The following is a 19,572-nucleotide window of genomic DNA, read 5'->3' on the forward strand; positions in this document are numbered from 1 at the left end:
CCTGTGCAAGAAGAGGGGAGGGGGGGAAACCTGCAAGTAATTTTTTTTTTTACGTGCTCATAATGAAGACATTTTCTTCTTATCTATTGCTGCTTTGTGTTTATTGCAGTAGGAGAGCAGCTTCTGGCAAAAGCAGGGGTGTTTTTAGGAAGGGAGGGAGTTTTGATGCTGTGGCACTAAAGAGGATTTCTCTGTCTGCATGTGTGTGCATATATGTGTGTGTGTGTGTGTCAGCCTTTTCCCTGCGTGGGTGCACTGTGTACTCATGCACATGTTAGTGTGTATGTGTGTCTGTTAATGACCCTGTAAAATGACAAGCTGAGCTGGCAGTGAGAGTACAGCCGACGGTCAGGGAGACAGGGAGAGAGAGGAGATAGGAGAGTTCAGATGGAGGTGGAGAAGGAGGAATGGGGGTGGGGGTTGTGGTTGCGAGGTCGATCGTTCCACTGTGATTCACCATGCTGTCATCAGAGGGACGGGGGCCCCTGAGTGGCCCTCTCTGTTCCCACCTGAGAGGCTTGCAAATGGAGGGGCCGCGCTGTCATTATTTACAGCCCGCAGCTCCTAACCTTGGATTCGGAGCTCATCACGGCGAAGAGAAAATCAGATCGGACTTGACGTGTACCCGAGCCAGTGACCTTGATAAGTGTGAGGCGCCTGCAGCAAGAGGTTAGGGAGGAAGAGCTTGCTTCTGTGGGCTTTTGCTGTGGATTTGTGTGTGCGTGTTTGTGTATTCTAGACATGTGGGGGGGGGGGGGGGGCTATATGACTGAGCCTAGACTCCTGTGCCAAAATTCAGCATTTATATGTCGCATTATAACTTTTTTATTTTGTCGACACCGGTGCTGATAATAACACCGAAAATCAATCGACTATTATTTTGATTATCACTCAAAGCGGCAACTTCCGGTTCCTGCAGAGTGAAGCTAATGCGGAAACTTGCATTCTCTCGACTGGCCAGCAGGGGGCGACTCTTCCGGTTGCAAAAAAAAAGAAGTCAGATTGTCTGGAAGTCTATGAGAAAATGACCCTACTTCTCACTTGATTTATTTCTAAACGTTGTAAACTGGAGTTTATGGTCTCAGTCGCTCGTTCCAAGTCTTCTTCAATACAGCAGGATGTTCATTTAGTAAACGATGTTCCCATTTAGAGTCGATAGACCATAAAACAGAGGATGCTTGAGGGCGGGCTTACTGTGATTGACAGCTGGGCTCCCCGTCTCTACATCAATCCTCCGCTTTCCAAATGTGGTGACTTCCGTAACAAGTCAAGATAATCCAAGATGGCGACGGCAAAATCAACAAACTCAAGACTTCATAACGGCAGTTTACAAACCGATGGTTGACGTCCACTTCTTATATACGGTCTGTGTCACGTAGTTTGCCATGTATCTGGGGGGAAATATAAAACTTTTGCTGATTGCAGCTACTGGTGAACTAAATACCGGTCGTATGTGTTTGATATCAGTTTTAATATTTTTGCGGAAAACAAGCAATTTGAAGATTATTATTAATTTGATTATCTTTGGCCATCGGAAATTCTGATGGGGTGAATGGATATTGCAGACTGATTTAGTTACCAGGTAAAAGCCACAAGATCCGCTATGTTTGAAAATACACCTGACCCTTGCTTAAAGTACATCTCCGTACATTTTTTGTTGTTGCTTTATTTGATTGTTAATTTGTTTCCATCTGAACTAGTTATAGACCAGAGGGGGGAATCGCAACATAACAGGGGAGAGCATCTCTGAATGGGTGATGAAAATGCATTTTTCTTCCCCCACCGAGATGCTATTTGGTTGTGTGAAATGATTAATTTCACACATATACAGGTCATCCCCAAAAGCAGCAACATCTCATTCACAAGGGGGCCCCGTCAGCAACAAAACAGGAGGCTGCAATAAAATGAGCAAACAGCAGCACGTACTGTACGTCAATAAATCTTTGGAGGTTAAACCTGAGCGCTGTAGAATTTGAGCAGCACCCCCCCCCCCCCTCCTCCTCCTCATCCTCCTCTTCTCATCAGGTAAATGTCACTGAGTGCATCAGGACTAGCTAGACCAAAAAATGGCAGTCGAGCATTTCAGGGAGTGTCCTGTGGTAGCAGGTACACACACACACACACACACACACACAGTCTGTGTTTGCATAAGTAGGATGGAGTCTTGAATTATGGGGTTTGTGTAAATACGGAGATGAGACTGTTTTTAGCACACATGGAAGAGGGAGTGCTTGGATGAGAATAGTGCTTCTATGTGGAGTGGAATTGGTCTGGGCTTGTTTACGACAGCTCGCAGCCCTCGTATATCACAGGCAGTATGTTTGCTGTGAAGCTACAGTTTGTATGCCATCTGCCTTCGCTGAACTTGACCCTTCAAACAGACTTATATTTTGTAAACTGAGCTCACTGTAACTGCTGTTTGTGTTTTCTCTTCCCTAGTGGATGATCCAGAAACCCCAAAAGGTGGCTACTTTCTTCGGCTGCATCGGTTCCGACCGGTTCGGGGAGATTCTGAAGAAGAAAGCGGCGGAAGTCCACGTCGACGCGCATTACTACGAACAAAACGAGGAGCCGACCGGGACCTGTGCGGCCTGTATCACCGGGGACAAGAGGTCAGCCACCTTTCAGTCACCCCTGACCAATAAATGATCCTTTAGCCCAGATTTCAAATCGCCATTCTGCTTCATTTTTTACATCCTCGGGCTGGCAGTTCACTCCTCTGGGCTGGAATCATAGCTCAGCTCTCACATCAAAAGGGAAAAGAACAGCGTGAGTGTGTTTTTCCAGGCCCCCACTCGGTCTCTGCCGCCCCAGTGGGTTGTCATCCATCTATAGGCTGACAGTAGCAATGTGTTAGAGACGGCTGGGCTATCCCAGCCCTCACCTGTCAGCCTTCTCGGCTGTAAAAGAGGCATTAGCATCTCTGGCGACTCTCGCGCGAGCATCATCATCGGCCCATCGGAGACAGCCGAGGTCAAACCCTGCGCGCGGCAGCACACAAATATCACTAACAGTGAGGGCTCCAGTTCATGATAGACCAGGTGTGGATCAATAACCTACTTCTCCAAACACTCCCCTCCTCTGCAGCCCTTCATCCGCCGCTACTCGAGTTGTCAGTCAGGCAGCGGCTGGACCCCGACCGCCCCGGGAGCCGGCCCTTCTGAACGGTCTTAGTGGGCTTGTTTGATGTGGCTCTGACACCTGAAAAGGTCAGGTGCCGTGCTCAGGGAGACGGGCTCTGTAATATTTCTTACAGGTGTTTAACAGACAGCTCAAGAGGCCAGAGGAAAGGTCTCCGGCAGGGCCAGATTGGAAGGTTGATGGCTTTGAAGGATTGGGAACCAGTATGTCGCAGTCCCCAGGCTTTGATTCGTGCTGGTCTTCAAAGAAAAGAAAATCTGCCTCCCCTGCTCAGTCTGACAATACGAGTTCAGATCTGTGGAGCGATCCGTTTATCTATGATTAATTACACTTAAGGCGTTTGGTTTATTCTGTTCATACATTTCCAATCAAATGTCCAATGAGTCGGTCCCTCCAGGCTCTCTGTGCTGCGCAAAAGGACTTATCGTGTGATTTTTGCAACTTGTAACCAAATTATGTTTATTTTGCGATTTAAACATTTTAGATTGTTATAATAATTTACATACGCAATCAATTCCTGTTAGGAATCAAGTTGTCGCTAACCCGTGCATTTTGTTATGCAAGATTTATATTCTTCTGTGACTTGTTTGACCCTCGCTTAAGTCTGTCAGATGACCTTAGTGCTTCCTACAGTATCAAATCAAGTGGTTAGTTAGTATTTGAAATAGTTTTTAATTTATTTTTAATGAGTGTGTTGTATCAATGTATCTTATTGTAGTGTTTCAGTTTTACCTTTTGAAGATATGGTGTCGTTAGATCTCGCCAGTTCTTTGACAGCGCTGTGCTTCGCTCATGTCTGTTGGACTTCCTCGGTAATGACACCGATTTCTTCTGTCACGCTGGTTCTAACCTTTGAGCCGTTACTCGGGTCAAGTGCAGTCCTAATCCTGCTGTCATATAGTCCCAGTCGTCATCGCGCTCTGGTCCAATCGGCACGCTGTTACTCTTTGATGCTACCCACCGCGAGCAGCCCTTTCTCGTGGCGTGAGAACGGACCTGTTGCAGCACCCACCTGTCACGTGATCGGCTCACAGTTTCCACGCAGTAACGGTGCACTCACTTTGATGGCCGCGAATAAAGCGACTCGAGGACTGACTCATTAAGATGTTAAATAAAGCCACCTGCCTCACTTCCAACTCCCACCACCTACTACTCAACCCAAGTCTTCATTTAGTAATGCAGTTCTGTTGTCTCTCACCTTCGCTAACAATGGACCACTTTTCTAGGTGATTTGATAATATGAATAATTTGTTCGCCTCGAAAATCCCTCTGCTTGTTTTAATTCGTAAAATGAAAGGAAAAATATCCAAATGCCTTCATTTCAACTCGGTTGAGACATTATCATCCTTTTATATTGTGAAAGAACAAAGGAAAGTCCGGGGCCAGAGTGTTTTTAGGGATGTTTTTGAGACAAAATGAAGATGCATGATAAGCGAGGTGGAAGATTTATGGGGTCTGTCTCGGCAGGTCCCTTGTTGCTAACCTGGCAGCGGCAAACTGCTACAAAAAGGAAAAACACCTGGACCTGGACAGCAACTGGGAGCTGGTGAAGAAAGCCAAGGTTTATTATATTGCGGTAAGTGAGATCCTCTACATTCAAAATAACTGTTCCCCAACTCTATTGCCAGAGGAGGACACAATGTTAAGAGGCTTTATTCAGGGAATGCCTCAGCGCTCCTTCTGCATTGTCAGGATACCCATTCATCCTTTGTCGAGTGAAATGAGCTATGTTACCTATTGAGACAATACGGATCCATTCTCCCGGTTTCCCCCTGGTCTTTGTGCACGAAGCTGCAGCACACGGTGAAATTGTTCTACATGTAATGCATTCATTCATATCTTTTTACGTGAAGACAAGCCAACAGGTGCTGTGAAAATTGATTATTCAAGTTCATTCGGCTTTACGCCCTCCTTACACAATCTTCCCCCTACAGACAAAACACACACACACACACAGATTGAGGAGGACAGATGTGCCTATAGACATTCACACACCACTGAGGTAATGTCTTCACTTACAGCTTCTGGGGTAGGATGGCCTGCCATGCTCACGTTTCACTGTTTGGGATTACATTTAATTCTGGCAGATCAACATTTTCTCTGCTCTCAAGTCAAGACGATAGCCCTGAAATTGCGCCGCATTCCACGTCTTTAAGCGGTTCATTATCGGCATAAATCAGCATTACTGCCTCGTCGTCAACATACCTCTTGTCATAATGTCCCAAGTGAAATTCACAATGCTCCCCCTGTTGCCCACAGGCCCTCTAAACATGAGTGTACTGGAGTACAATAATGATGGAGGTTTCATAATTAGCCACCCAGTGGCAGAAACAACCCCCCCCCCCCCCCCCATCACCTTAACAAAAAAAAGCATCAGTGTTTGTGCCAGAAAGCAGATGAGGCGATCCATCCTCCAGAGTTTGTGTGGTCTCATTTTTAGCCTCTGCTTCGCATTAGCAAACACGGCACATCCTCTGCAAATTGGCAGTTGGGTTTTGCCCACATCCGACAGTCTAGCGCCCAGGGAAAAGCTTCCGTGGGATTTGAGGGGGATAGAAGGGCCACAAATGGGTGTTTGTCAGTGCTTGGAATCTCAAACGGCGTTTTCAGCGTCCCTCCCCGGGCCTCTTTGTCAAAACAGGGGGATCATTCGCTTTATTAGGGTCCCAATCGCACTTCTAAAGTACTTAGTCAGATACACTGCCACAGCTATTCCCACTTAATACAGTGTGGCGTGTCTAGACCGGTGTTCACGAAGGCCTCGTCTCTCCATCACGAAGGCCTCGTCTCTCCATTAACCTTGTCCAGAGCACTCAGATGTATTTACCCAATTTACAGCCAGGTTGTACATTGTCTCTCTCTCTATCTCTCTCTCTCGTTCTCGTTCTCTCGTTCTCTCTCTCTCTCTCTCGTTCTCTCTCTCTCTCTCTCTCTCTCTCTCTCTCTCTCGTTCTCGTTCTCTCTCTCTCTCTCTCTCTCGTTCTCTCTCTCGTTCTCTCTCTCTCGTTCTCTCTCTCGTTCTCTCTCTCTCGTTCTCTCTCTCGTTCTCTCTCTCTCTCGTTCTCTCTCTCGTTCTCTCTCGTTCTCTCTCTCTCTCTCTCTCGTTCTCTCTCTCTCTCTCTCTCTCTCTCGTTCTCTCTCTCTCTCTCTCTCTCTCTCGTTCTCTCTCTCTCGTTCTCTCTCTCATTCTCTCTCTCTCTCTCGTTCTCTCTCTCTCTCTCACGGTGCCGACCTCTGCTGCGTATTAATGTGCTTTTTAAATTTTTTTATGAAACGACTGCTGGGCGGCATAAGCAGTCTTGTAAACTCTAATCTGTAAATAAATGTAATTACCGAGTGGCGCGCAGGTGTGTACGTTAGCATGTTACGTAGCTTGCCTCCGTGTTTGTCGGAGCACGCGTGTTAAAGAGGTGATTGATGATTCCTGGCAGAGGCTCTCAAGGTGCCGGCTTCTATGTTGCGTGATTGGAAGAAAACAGAATTATTCGAGGGCTCTTGCAGCCAGTCTGGCTCACCCAGCAGCAGCGGTGGCAGCAGCAGCAGCAGCAGCAGCAGCGCTGGTGGCAGACGCAGAGCAGGGAGGCAGCGCTGCCATTTCTCACAAAGACAGAGAATGTTGAACTCCTGCCAAATGTTTGGTGGCAGGCTGTTGCTAGGAAATCTGGGTCCTTAGGCAAATCATTGCACAAAGACCAATAACAAAGGCGCGAGGGGGAAGAAGGAATGGCTAAACGCATTTCAGGCCGAGGATATCTCTCTCTTTTTTTTCTTCCTGAATGCCATCGCTGCTGCGGCGGTGTTTACAGTTATTTCTTTACCCGACGATTGTGAACATCAGAAATGGAAGGGTGATGCATTGTGTGAAGGGGAGATGAGTGACTCTAATTGGTGGGGGTGATGTGTGCGCGCTGGCCCAGTTAGCCTCTTCTCCCCACCCACCCACCCCCTCACTCCCTCTTTTCTTCCGTCCCCATCCCCCTTGGCCCTCTATGGACGCCCCCCCCTCTTCCTCCTCTCCTTTTGCTGTCTCCTTTGCCCCCCCCCGCCCCCCCTTTCTCTCTCAGACACACATACACTTGCTGCTAAACACACACAGCATGCACGCACACATTCTGCAGCATACCACTGGCTTGTTTTTCCTACTGCTGAGCGCTTTGCCCTGTAATTTGATCTCCGCCGCTCGATGCATCCTCCACGATGCCACTTTTAATTAACCTATGTCGCCACATCTCTCTTAAGCCCCAAGCTAATAAGATGGCCTCTCCTAACTTATGCCATTTACATTCAGGGGGGGGGGGGGAGAAGCACTTGGTCCCATCTCATCGTCATGCATGAAGCAAGTACCAGAAATGAAGAAGAGGGGAGACAGACAAGACAATTGACTGTGAAAAGGCCTGTTAATGACTGGGCACAGATGGTCAGAAATAACCCAAGGATAGATGGAGGAGACACTGGCCTCTGCCAACTGGCTTGATACACAAAACTCACCCAATGGGACACAAGCTGCAGTGCTGTTAGGTCACAAACCTGATCACAGCTGTGCACGCTTTTCGTTTACGCCCTGAGCTAATGGCGCTGTCCCCGTTATGCTGCAAGAGGTTAGCCACGCCCCAGGAAAACAGCTCACCCACCTTTTCCCTTTTTTTGGGCTTTTTTTGCAAACGGCACAGCGACTTGGAGCGAACGCCTCACGCTGTTAACACTGGCACACTGCACATAGCATTAATTGGCAGTAGTATTCTTGCCCTCACTGCAGGGGAAAGCCGAGTTCAGCTTCAGTCACCGTAGCATAATATGCAAGAAAAAGGAAAGAGAGGCGAAGGGGAGGGCAAAAGCACCCAAAAAAAAGCGCAATACTGGCACCACAAGCAGAACGTCAGTCTGCTTCCACTCCAGAGTGGCACACACACACAAATACACACACACATTGTTACTCCGCCCCAACAGCCCAAGCAATTTGCAGCCAAAAAAGCAAAGGGAGAGGTTTTTCCACACACACACGACTAACTGACATCTCATCAGCAGATTAGCACAGAGGGGACCGCGGCTGTGTCTCTGTCCAACTCAGAAGACCAAACTGTCCTCACGCTGACCTTGGGCTTCTTTTCACTCACTGCCACTATCCTTTTTTTATAAAATACTCTATCCCTCTTCTCCCTTTTCACCACTGCTCTTTATCTCCAATATTCCTCCCTTCCTCCGTCTCCCTCCTTTTCTGTCTTTTCTCCCTCTCCACTCTGTACTGCACCACTCTGCACTGCCCCTGTCCTTCCACATAGCCAGGGAGGGATCACGAGGCAAAATGCAGGCAGTGGAGAGAAAGAGGGAGGGAGGGAAGAGAAGTGGAAGGGGGAGAAAAAAAACTGGCAGGCTCCCCCTTTGTCTGCAGGCGATCAGTTACAGTCTTGGTTGCCGATGAAATTTAATCCCCACCGCATTTACATGCCAAGTTTGACTTCTGGCAAGCCTTATTAAATAGATTTGTAAATCATTTCATCTTGATTAGAATCTCTTCTCAAGGGATCGACATTTTTTTTTTTTCCGCCTTGCTTGTGTTTTGTTTTGTGAACAATCTGTGCCCACTGGTGTTTGAATTTGAAAGTCAACCCTCGGTGGTGTTATTTTTCCGCGCGAGTGAGTCTAAGCAGTCGGTTTAGGGGACAAAGAGCGACGGGTGCCAAGTCCCGTCCGTCACTGGCCGAGCCGCAGTGTCAGCATGTCTCCCATCTCTGGAGGTCATGTTGGTGGGCGAGCAACTGCTATGATATCTATTCTCTTTATTAGGCTGACACCACAGTGTCTTTAGCGTGGAGCAATGTCATTTCAAATGGTGTCTAATCAAATGGTATTTTGTAATTGCCAGCCAGCATCTTATGAATATGAATTCAGAATTGTTCAATTACAAGCCGACTGCGTCGTACTTATTGGCGTTTTTTTATTTATTTTTTATTTCTTCTTCTCCCGCTGGCCTGGGCCAATTATAGGATTTAAATCTTGAGGCAATCAAGTGATAAGGATGAGGCGTTTAGTGTTTGCTGTCACTATATAATTCTCTCGAATGTTAAACATGCATCTGGGAGGACTGTATTTGTCAGAAGGCTGTGCGTGGAGGTGCACCTGCCTAATTGAGTGGTAATGAGCTGTCAGGAGTGCAGGCTTGGTGATTGGCTCCTGGCGGGGCGTCCCATGCCAGTGGGACGCATGGGATGGCCCAGCCCTGCTGGAGGATCAGCCAGCTCCTCAGCCCCGCAGGCCTGAGTGGGCGGAGCGTGGTAAATTAGGGTGGAGAGGCCAAATGATGCTGGCTGTGGAGACATCCTGTGGTTCCACTCGTCTGTGGGATTTATTTAGGCTGTTTACAATTATCCCTTCTCCCGATTTACTTCTTTATGTCAACAGAGGGGGGGTGAAAAAAAAATCATGTTTATTTTTTGTCGCTTCAGTATAATACTGCACACTCTCCATCGGAAGTAAAAGTCCTGAAATAACTGTTTACTTAAGGACACGGCGACTTATTTTTCATATATTTCAACACCTCAGTGATGAGTCGGCTCAGATACACTTTAAAGTAAACTATTTAGTGTTCATTATATAGTGAGAAGTGAATAAGGACGTGATTTAAGTTTATGCATCAAATGCAAAAGTACTTGTTATGCAAATTGTTATTATTATTATTCTTAAAAGTTATTATAAAGTGATTGTATTACTTGATTATTATTACTGATGATTTTAGTTTCAGGGCAGAATGCGGAGGATTTGTCTGTTGCAGTTTGTGAACACAACCAGCGCCGCCGCTCCCATAGCGCACTACGCGCTGTGCGTAGGGCACCAAGTCCTGAGGGGGCACCACAAAGTAGGCAACTAAAAAAATCCTCATAGTTCTAATAATTATAATGCCAATATTATTTCAGTCTAGAACTAGAACGGGCACTCGGTAGAGCGCATACCTTCGCATATCACAAGATCGGGCATTGGATTATGAACATTTTGGCATTAGTTGCATGCCAATTGGATAAAAATGGACCGCGCTATGGTAAAAAGAAGATTTTGACCTTTCCTTGACCTTGACCTTTGACCAGATCGATCCCAAAATCTAATCAAATGGTCCCCGGATAATAACCAATCATCCCACCAAATTTCATGCGATTCGGTTTAATACTTTTTTAGTTATGCGAGGAACACGCATACAAATAAATAAATACACGGCGATCAAAACATAACCTTCCGCATTTTCAATGCGAAGGTAAATATTAGGCACCTTTTAGGCATGTATATCACAAAACAGGCAGAACAAGAGAGATGTTTAATCGCTCAACACCCCCCACCTCGACGCCGCTCGCCGTGGGTCCCTTTCCTATATCATCATGAAGGAGTTATGCTTAGGGCACCAACATGGCGAGCGGCAGCACTGAACACAGCACTAAATGTCGGCTCCTCGTCCCCGTCGGTTGAATCGCTCTCGTTTGGGAAAAACTTTTGTCCCCTTTGTTTTGTCGCCTCTCCTTTGGGGGTTGTGTCAGTGCATTGGCCCACTTCAGTAGCTTTCTCCTGGATGCGTGCTCAGGATCTGCCACCTGATTGCTACTTATTTTGTAGAACTCTAGTAAGTCACGAGTGATGCTTGAGACGGATTGGTTCTGTATCAGAGGAAACTCCTACTAGTCTAACCCTCCTGTTGCCTTAGGGTCAATTTTACCCCATTCAATGTTTAACCCTCCTGTTACCTTTATATTTACTGACATATTTTACCCTCGGGGTCAATTTGACCCCAGCAATTAAAACCTCCAGAAAATTATTAGAATTAATATTGTTTTCCAAGTTTAAGTGTGATGTACTTTATGTTTGTTTGTTGACTACCTAAATAGCTGTTTAAATATATAAAAAAGTTGATATTTCTTATATGTTTGACACAGTGAAAAACAGCCTGGGGTCAAATTGACCCGAAAGAACACGACATTAAACATTGAATGGGGTCAAATTGACCCTAAAGGTAACAGGAGGGTTAATAACTACATTAACAACTGTTGGCGCTCTGCATCAATGCATCCAATGGTATCTAAAGATCATATGCTTCATGTAAATCCACAAAGTAAGAATTAGAGGTTAGATAAACAGATTGGCGTAAAACACTTCCCTCAGAAACGCAGTGAAGTAGTATAAAGTAGCATGTCTTTTAAATACCCACTGTTGATTGTTCCTTTTACTTATTTAACTACAACATCAATACAGAAATCGTTGTTGTGAAAGGATGTCAGGGTTCATCTCATTTTGTTACTATGGAGATGTTCTCATCACACTGAATGGCATGTACTTGTGTATTTATTTATTTATGAGTAGAAATGTGTGAGGAAATACTTAAAATGTGGCAGGGCTGTGTTGGTGTTATTTCTGGGAGTCTTTATTTCTAGCATCCTAATTTGAACAACAACAGGAAATCTGTATCTTGAGTTATCGCCTCTTGAGGGAAGGAGGGGAGGAGGACTTTTTTGGACTCTGGCACGCTTCCAGGCTTTAGTCCATATTACTCGACCAGCATGCAGTGACTCTCTCCTTGTACACCTACGTTACCTTGTAAAAACAGTTTTTCTTCTTCAGCAGGGAAAACACCATGTCCTTTCACCCCGGATTACTGTGTGCATCTGCTCCACGGGCAGCAAGTCTGTTTCCCTCTGCCTTCCTGTGAAAGGGATGAAATAGTTAAGACATAATGATATTTCTACTTTCCCTCACCTTGTCCCTTTACTCCCTCTGCATCAAAGCACTCTGTGTGTGTGTGTGTGTGTTTGTGTGCGCCTTTTTATTCATGAGGCCAAATTGTGAAATGTAGATGACTATTTCGGTCCCATACTTGTATGTTGTGACCATTTGTGTGAGTTCCGTGGCTTAATTGAATAGACTGAGTAATTATTTGTCAAGTAATGCTGAGCAGAAAATAAATAGCCACTTTGCGGCCGTGAATTGTGCCTGATGGCCATGTGTTGATCCTCTCACCAGGGAGAGTAAAAACCTGCTCTACTGGCTAAGTATCTGATTAAGATTCACATGATGAAACGCTTTAGGATAGTGTGTCTCCTGGGCAAAGATAGTGAGTCGAGTTAAGTGTCAGACGCTGTTACATTGTCACGCCGGAGCATAACGCCTCGACTGAATAAATATCGCCGGAATATTCTCCTCGCCGCAAACCAAAAATCCGCAGCACTCGGGTCAACTTGACAGTTTCCGAACGCCGTCGACAAAGAGTCATCGCAGATGTGCAGCAGATGCTGGACTCTGTTTTTTTTGGGGGGGAATTGTTGTTTCATTTTTCCCTTTTTCGTCGCTGTAATTTGTTCATGTCAGTAATAAGCTGCCTTCTGCCTTCGTTTGGCCTTGATCCATCGTCAACTGCCAATAGATGATTTCTCTCTCTCCCCAAGACGAATGCTTTCTGAGAATATACGGTTTCGTAATGATTAAATCATTCAGTGAAGTTGTAATGCTCAAGATATTTTTTTTGATTTTCAAACTATTAATGAGGCAGTTTATGAAAACTGATGCACGGGTTGAAATGAAGAGCGAAGCGTAAAACGACAAGTTGTGGTGTTGTATGCGGGACCATTTTTTTGGACTTGGAGCAGTAACTTCTTTGAGTCTCTGCTGGTTGCCTGGCAACCGCACAATGATGAGAAGAGTCCCAAGAAGTCACTGCGCACTCTCACAAGAAGAAAGCCCCCCATACAACCCAAGTTGTTGTTTTAACACGTTGGATTTGTATGAATTAAACAAACAACATATTATGTGTTAATTAGGGCGCTTTCGACGTGCTGGGAGGCAGATTTTTATTTTTCCTTCCGACATGTGCAGGCTACTGGTCCGAGCCTTGATGCTAAGCTAAGCTAACCCGCTCTTTGTACTCACTGGACAGATATGACAGTGGTATCGATCACAAAACACATGTATTAAGCAAAATGTTAATGATTATAACTTTGGAGAGGCTTCTGACATCGATGCTGCAACTAATGATTATTTTTTGCTCTTAATAGTTCGGTCTCCGGAAGAAACACACCCGTCATTACTTCCCAGAAGCCCACGGGGATCACAATACTTTTGCGTGTGCGCGACCAACAAAGATATTCAGTTCACAATTATTAAAACAAAAATAGAAAAGCACCAAAAGGCTGTTACCAGGAAATGTGCCAGGAATACTTGCTTGACAAATGCTGATGAATTGACCAATTGTTCTCCCCCAGCATCAGACTGCATGTGCTTCAGGAAGCACGAAAACACGTGCGGTGGTGGGAAAGTGTTTATTTGTCATACATGGTCCTATTCAGAGAAAGGCTACTCCTCAGACCTTATCTATTGTTTCTCAAGTGTATATTGTCAGCAGCTTTGGAGGCTTTATAGCGACTCAGCCGGCAGGGCTGCCGTTGCTCTGGCGGAACATTTGGACCTCTGGCAAGTGTCCGATTTTCAGCAGCATGTTAAATCTCTTAACCCAGTTCTCTTTCTCCTCTTCCTCTGTCTGTCGCTCTCTCCCTCTCTCCTCGTGCTAACAAGCTGGCTGTGATATATTTTTCACGCGTGGTGTTGTTGGCCTCCGACCATTTCTTTCTCAAATATTTCTCCCTGCCGTCTAAACTCTCGTGCCAGTGGTTAGCCCGGTGGGGGCGCAGTGGAAGTGCAGCCAGAGCAGCTGTGACGGAGAGGCCGGAGCTCCTTTTGAACAGCACGTCCGTCCTCATCGGCCAGCTTTGAATGTCACGTTCCGTGAGCCCAGCCGTCTAATGCTTCAGCTGGCCGCTCCCTGCAATAACCGATCGCGTTGCTCGTTCCAGGGCGGAGGGGAGGCCAGGGAGTGCGCCAAAGTGCCAAATGATTATCCTCGGGTAAATAAAAAGCAGACGTCTTCCTTTTTTGATGGTCTTTATGTGCGTGCCTTATTTTCAGACGTTGTGGCGCGATCACATTTGAAAGTTTTTTTGTGCTCCCAACATAACAAGGGGGAACCAATCAAAACAATAACTGTGGTTCCTTTTGACAAAGCCCTTGGCTCACAATTGTCAGAAGATGTAAGCTGACTCATCCACACAAGAAGGGCACGTATCCCTGGGAGCGAGGGGCGAAAAGCGACGATGAATCTTCCCCTCTGTGCTCTCCTCTCTCTACTGAGCCGGCATGGATTAATTACATGACTAGTAGCTAGTTTAGTCCCATTATTTATTTTTTCTAATGAATAATTTTACTCTCTCTCTCCGGCTGGATTTTATTCCGCTCCGGACTTTTCCGGCGTCACCCCGTGGAAATAAGAATGCGTTGATTATTTTCCATCTCGCAAATATCCCACCGACTGAGGAATAACATGCCTTTCCCCTAATTGGTTTGTTTATCTTGAGCAACAGACTCCGGGTGTGTTTGGACTCTGGCTGGCATCCACACACTGCACCGCTCCTCAGCGTGATTACTCACCTTGGGAGGAGGCTGCTGGAGCAAGGTTGATGTTCCCCGCATAGACATCAGGCTGTCGTTCTCCCCGCTTATGTGACATCATTTGCCAAGACAGATTTGTTACAGGAAAAATACATTCGGGCCTAAAAAGGGATTGATTTAAGGACAGGCTGCGAGTGGAAAAAGGCGACAGGAGGGATGGGGGGCTCCCAGACACATTTCACCACTGAGAGGGCTCGGGCCGGATCCAAACAAGCTGCCAACAGAAGATGGATTCTGGCTTCATGTATAATTGATAAACTGTATGTTCTAGGTGTCAGCTTTAAAGAGGGAGCTAGGACTATATCAGGAAGCTATTTTTCCCTCTCTGAGGCGAGCATCGTTTTTATTTTGTCCTCCCCCGTTCTCTGGCTTATCTTCCTAGTTCAGAAAGCCCCGTTGAAAATTTTCGTTTTCTTTGAAGACGGCGATCGGGAATTGCGGCTTCTTTAAAAGCACATCCTGTTCCCGCGCCTATTAGGAGTGCTAGTCCAGGGCAGATAGCCATCTGCAAAGTTGACTGTACATCCTGAGTTATCAGGATTAGCCATCTCACTCTTGACACCCAGTGCATTAATATTAGCTACGGCAGACTCTATCCTGCTGAAAGCAGCATAAAAGGATTAATGCAGCGCTTATCCTTTTGGAAATAATGCCCTTTATTGAGCGGATTTGACACTGTAAAGGCTAATGATGACATTCAATGGAGCTAGAATAAGTAATGGTGCATCATCCCCGTGTCATGCAGCCAGAATCGTCTCTATTTGCATTCCGACGGCTCAAACTTTATTGATTTTTGCTCAAGGCGTTCGGTTCTTTTTCCTCTGCAGCAGTAAGAAAGTGTTACTCAATCATCAGCGTCCGGAGGCTCATGACAGGCCTCTCCCCGTAGACCCCATGACACGCTTCGTTCATCGTCATATTCTGTGCTCCAATCTCACCTCTGAGCACTTTGAGCTGCAGCAATTACTCTACATGAAACACAATGTGCCAGCGTGTCACCCTGCCTGTCAATCACGCACAGACTATGGCGTTAAAGTAACATTATGCAACAATTGTACCTTAAAATAACAGCTTGAAATCTTTGAATATTCTTACCTTATCGGTTGACATCATCTCTTGGTTTCTGACTTCGTCTGGTCATCAATACAAGTGTATGCGAGGCTGCATCTATCGTAACTGGGTATTTACCACACTGAAGTAAACGTTAAATACCTCCAAAACTGAAGGGGGCGCTAAAAGGGAAAAACTCCATTATGGGGCTTTAAGTTGGGTTTGCCCACTCACCTAGTAGTAGTAAATGTGTCCCCTGCCAGTCAGATCCATGAGTGGTATGGTACAGTTTGTACCACAAAGGCTGAACTATTGATTGGACCAGAGGAAGGTGGACCACCAACGGCGTGCCCTAAAATTTCACTTTGACACAATATAATAGATGTTAAAAGTAGATTTCTATTCATGACTTGAAGTGCAAAAAGTAGCCTTTCTTTATGTCGCATACACTTGACTTGAATGTCGTAAACGGGAAAATCGGCCGCATGGAGTGACCGGATCACGGGGAGAATTTAAATCAAGCTCAAACGATTGTGATTCAGTGGGAGAGAGTCTCCTTGAACCCCGAACATGATTTGATTCTAAAGAAGTTAAACAACCGTAATGATAAATCTGTCAAGTTTGTAATAAGATGTGCCATTTTGTATCGGGCGTTATAACACCGAGGGGAAGACAAGTGGCCGTCGGGGCCACCCGAGAACACTCGCTCTGTTCTTTCCGCAAAATTGTCGCGTCCCCTCTGTGTTTTCCTTCAGCTGACAACATCGTAACCTTATCAATCACCGCCGCTTCCCTCCCTCTCCCAAGGACTCGAGTTGATACGTTCCAAGTGCTCTCTCTTTGAGCACTTTTAATAGCGATATCGCATGCTCATTTCAGCGATGCCTCCCTGTTTCTTAATGAGCTGATAAAGCCCCAATTACGGAGGCAAATCCTGATTTCTGATTTGCATTACCGACCCTTCTACGGCGGAAATGCGCATGATTGAGGTGCCGAGCTGTTGGCCTGCCTTTCCAGAGACGTGCGCGGTGTGTGTTGACGCGCATGTGCAGGCACACGGGAGATGGACGGATTAGATTAGATACAGTGGGGCTGCTCTGGGCTCTGTGATGGGTGAGGGGACGGACTGGCAGTGACACGGAGGGGGGGTGGTAATGGCTCCGAATGAGGAGGAATGGCCCCTGTGAGGCCCCTCTCCCAGTGACGGAGCAGCCCATTCCAAATACCCTGCAAAATGAATTCTTCTCTACACCTACACTACCGTTCAAAAGTTTGGGGTCACTTAGAAATGTCTTTATTTTTCAAAGAAAAGCACTGTTTTTTTCAATAAAGATAACATTAATCAAAAATACACTCTATACATTGTTAATGTGGTAAATGACTATTCTAGGTGGAAACGTCTGGTTTCTAATGACATATCTCCATTGGTGTATAGAGGCCCATTTCCATCAACTATCACTCCAGTGTTCTGATGGTACATTGTGTTTGCTAATCACCTTAGAAGACTAATATCTGATTAGAAAACCCTTGTGCAATTATGCTAGCACAGCTGAAAACAGTTATGCTGGTGATATAAGCTATACAACTGGCCTTCCTTTGAGCTTGAAGTTTGAAGAACAAAATGAATACTTCAAATATTAATCATTATTTCTAACCTTGTCAATGTCTTGACTATATTTTCTATTCAATTTTCAATTCATTTGATAAATAAAAGTGAGTTTTCATGGAAGACACATAATTGTCTGGATGACCCCAAACTTTTGAACGGTAGTGTATGTGGGGTTTTCTTTTTCCCCCCGAACCTTTTTATAGCGTCACCAAATCGGAGGAGAAATGGAAAACTCTACCCTTTTAAGAAATCCAGCCTTTCACTTGTATTAAGCATCAGCAGCTGCAGTGACGCCACAGCCCATCAGATGTTGAGACATCAGAGGGCTTAAATAAAAAATAAAAAAACGAGCTGATGTTGTATCACATTTGCAGTTTTTTTTCTTCGTCTTTTATTTAATTTTCAACCGCGCTCCGAACAGACGGCCAAGAGGGAGACGCGACGCCGATCAAAGTCGACCTCTGGCTGCGTGATTAGCGATGTGGATTCTATCAGTTTGATTTCCCAGGTTTGTTTTCACGCTGCCGCCGCGCCCCTCCTGCCCCGCGGGTCCCTTCTCGTCTCTGGAACTGAACCATCGTGTCTAGAACGTTGGCCGGGGAGCTCTGCAGTTCATGAAAAATGCATTTACTCACTCTTTTTCTAACTCTTCGCCTCCGATACCCATTTCAGATCATATCCATGTCATGTCGGTGTGTGTATTAATTACGTAGCGGGTGCAGTGGAGGAGACAATACTGATGCAACTCAACGAGATGTTCTATATGTATCACTCACCCGTTGATGGACCCTATAAACACGACTTAATTCAGGATGAGAAGACGCTTTAATGTTTAGCCCTGTGAGTAAATAATTCTTAGCGAGTGTTTACAGGAAGCGTTTTTTTTCTTCTTTCTTCCTGCTTCTCTCTCGTGCTCTATTTTTATTTGCAGAGTCTCATCCTATTTAACCGTTGTGGTCCCTTTTTCTGGTTCAAGTGAAGTGTGTGTGACCCGGTCATCCCGCCTGGGTTTCGCCGTCTTTTAGTGCGCACGGCTCGCGATCGCTCAGAGTATTATCGACGAACGGCACGCCGTTGCGCCTTTTTTGGAGGTGGCCCAAATTACCAAGGTAATTTATTTCATTCCAGGAAATGTGTGCGTGAGTAAGAGGTCATATTGAAATATAAAACTGCTCAGCAGTTGCACACGTCTCGCCATATCCTGTGTGGGATTTGTGTTTCATTTTCTGACTCTATGTGCTGTAATCTGATGATTGTGATGGCGCTTGAATATACACTACCGTTCAAAAATTTGGGGTCATCCAGACAATTTCGTGTCTTCCATGAAAACTCACTTTTATTTATCAAATGAATTGAAAATTGAATAGAAAATATAGTCAAGACATTGACAAGGTTAGAAATAATGATTAATATTTGAAGTATTTATTTTGTTCTTCAAACTTCAAGCTCAAAGGAAGGCCAGTTGTATAGCTTATATCACCAGCATAACTGTTTTCAGCTGTGCTAACATAATTGCACGGGTTTTCTAATCAGACATTAGTCTTCTAAGGCGATTAGCAAACACAATGTACCATTAGAACACTGGAATGATAGTTGATGGAAATGGGCCTCTATACACCTCTGGAGATATTTCATTAGAAACCAGACGTTTCCACCTAGAATAGTCATTTACCACATTAACAATGTATAGTGTGTATTTTTGATTAATCTTATCTTTATTGAAAAAACAGTGCTTTTCTTTGAAAAATAAAGACATTTCTAAGTGACCCCACACTTTTGAACGGTAGTGTATGTCCTCACCAAATGAAGATCAGGAGGGAACACAGTTCTGGATGGTTCCTCTTGAAATACAGCTGTTTCCCGCCGGTCCCCTTCCTCCTTCTGCAACAAATGGTCTCAGGATTAAAACCACCACAAACAACTTCAGAGAGATTAATCTTCTTCCAGGACCTCATTCAAAAGAAGAAGCACAAATAAATACTGACACACTTGTTATGTTTAATGCCAAATCGGATATCTGTGTTCCTCACAGATATAGATTATGAACATGCTCTGAAAGCATTTTAACGTCGTTGCCAACGACTGAGTCAACATTGATCTCGTGCTTTTCGTAAATGCTCGAATGATTGTTTTACAGTGCCGTGATTGCAGCGGTTTGGCAGGAACAATTGGAAGTTCAAAGCGCCGATCTGTGAGTGTAGCCCGGGGATAGGTTTCTGGAGAATCTGACACTTCAGACGTGTTATGAAGCCATCACGTCTAATTTGCACAGGCCTCTTTTGTAATTTACCCCCAATTCAGAG

General features: G+C 45.3%; 1 protein-coding gene across 2 annotated transcripts in view; it reads left to right on the top strand.

Annotated features, from left to right (window-relative positions):
* Nucleotides 1-19,572, top strand: part of adkb (adenosine kinase b) — a 107,891-nt gene that overhangs the window by 41,821 nt on the left and 46,498 nt on the right. For both annotated transcript variants that reach the window (XM_056430225.1, XM_056430226.1), the window contains exons 5-6: nucleotides 2,440-2,612; nucleotides 4,609-4,717. In XM_056430225.1, the coding sequence (XP_056286200.1) occupies nucleotides 2,440-2,612; nucleotides 4,609-4,717 (282 nt within the window). The remainder of the gene's footprint in view (nucleotides 1-2,439; nucleotides 2,613-4,608; nucleotides 4,718-19,572) is intronic.

The sequence above is a fragment of the Pseudoliparis swirei genome, chromosome 13 (genome assembly GCF_029220125.1).
Source record: "Pseudoliparis swirei isolate HS2019 ecotype Mariana Trench chromosome 13, NWPU_hadal_v1, whole genome shotgun sequence".
In the NCBI taxonomy this organism is placed as follows: domain Eukaryota; kingdom Metazoa; phylum Chordata; class Actinopteri; order Perciformes; family Liparidae; genus Pseudoliparis; species Pseudoliparis swirei.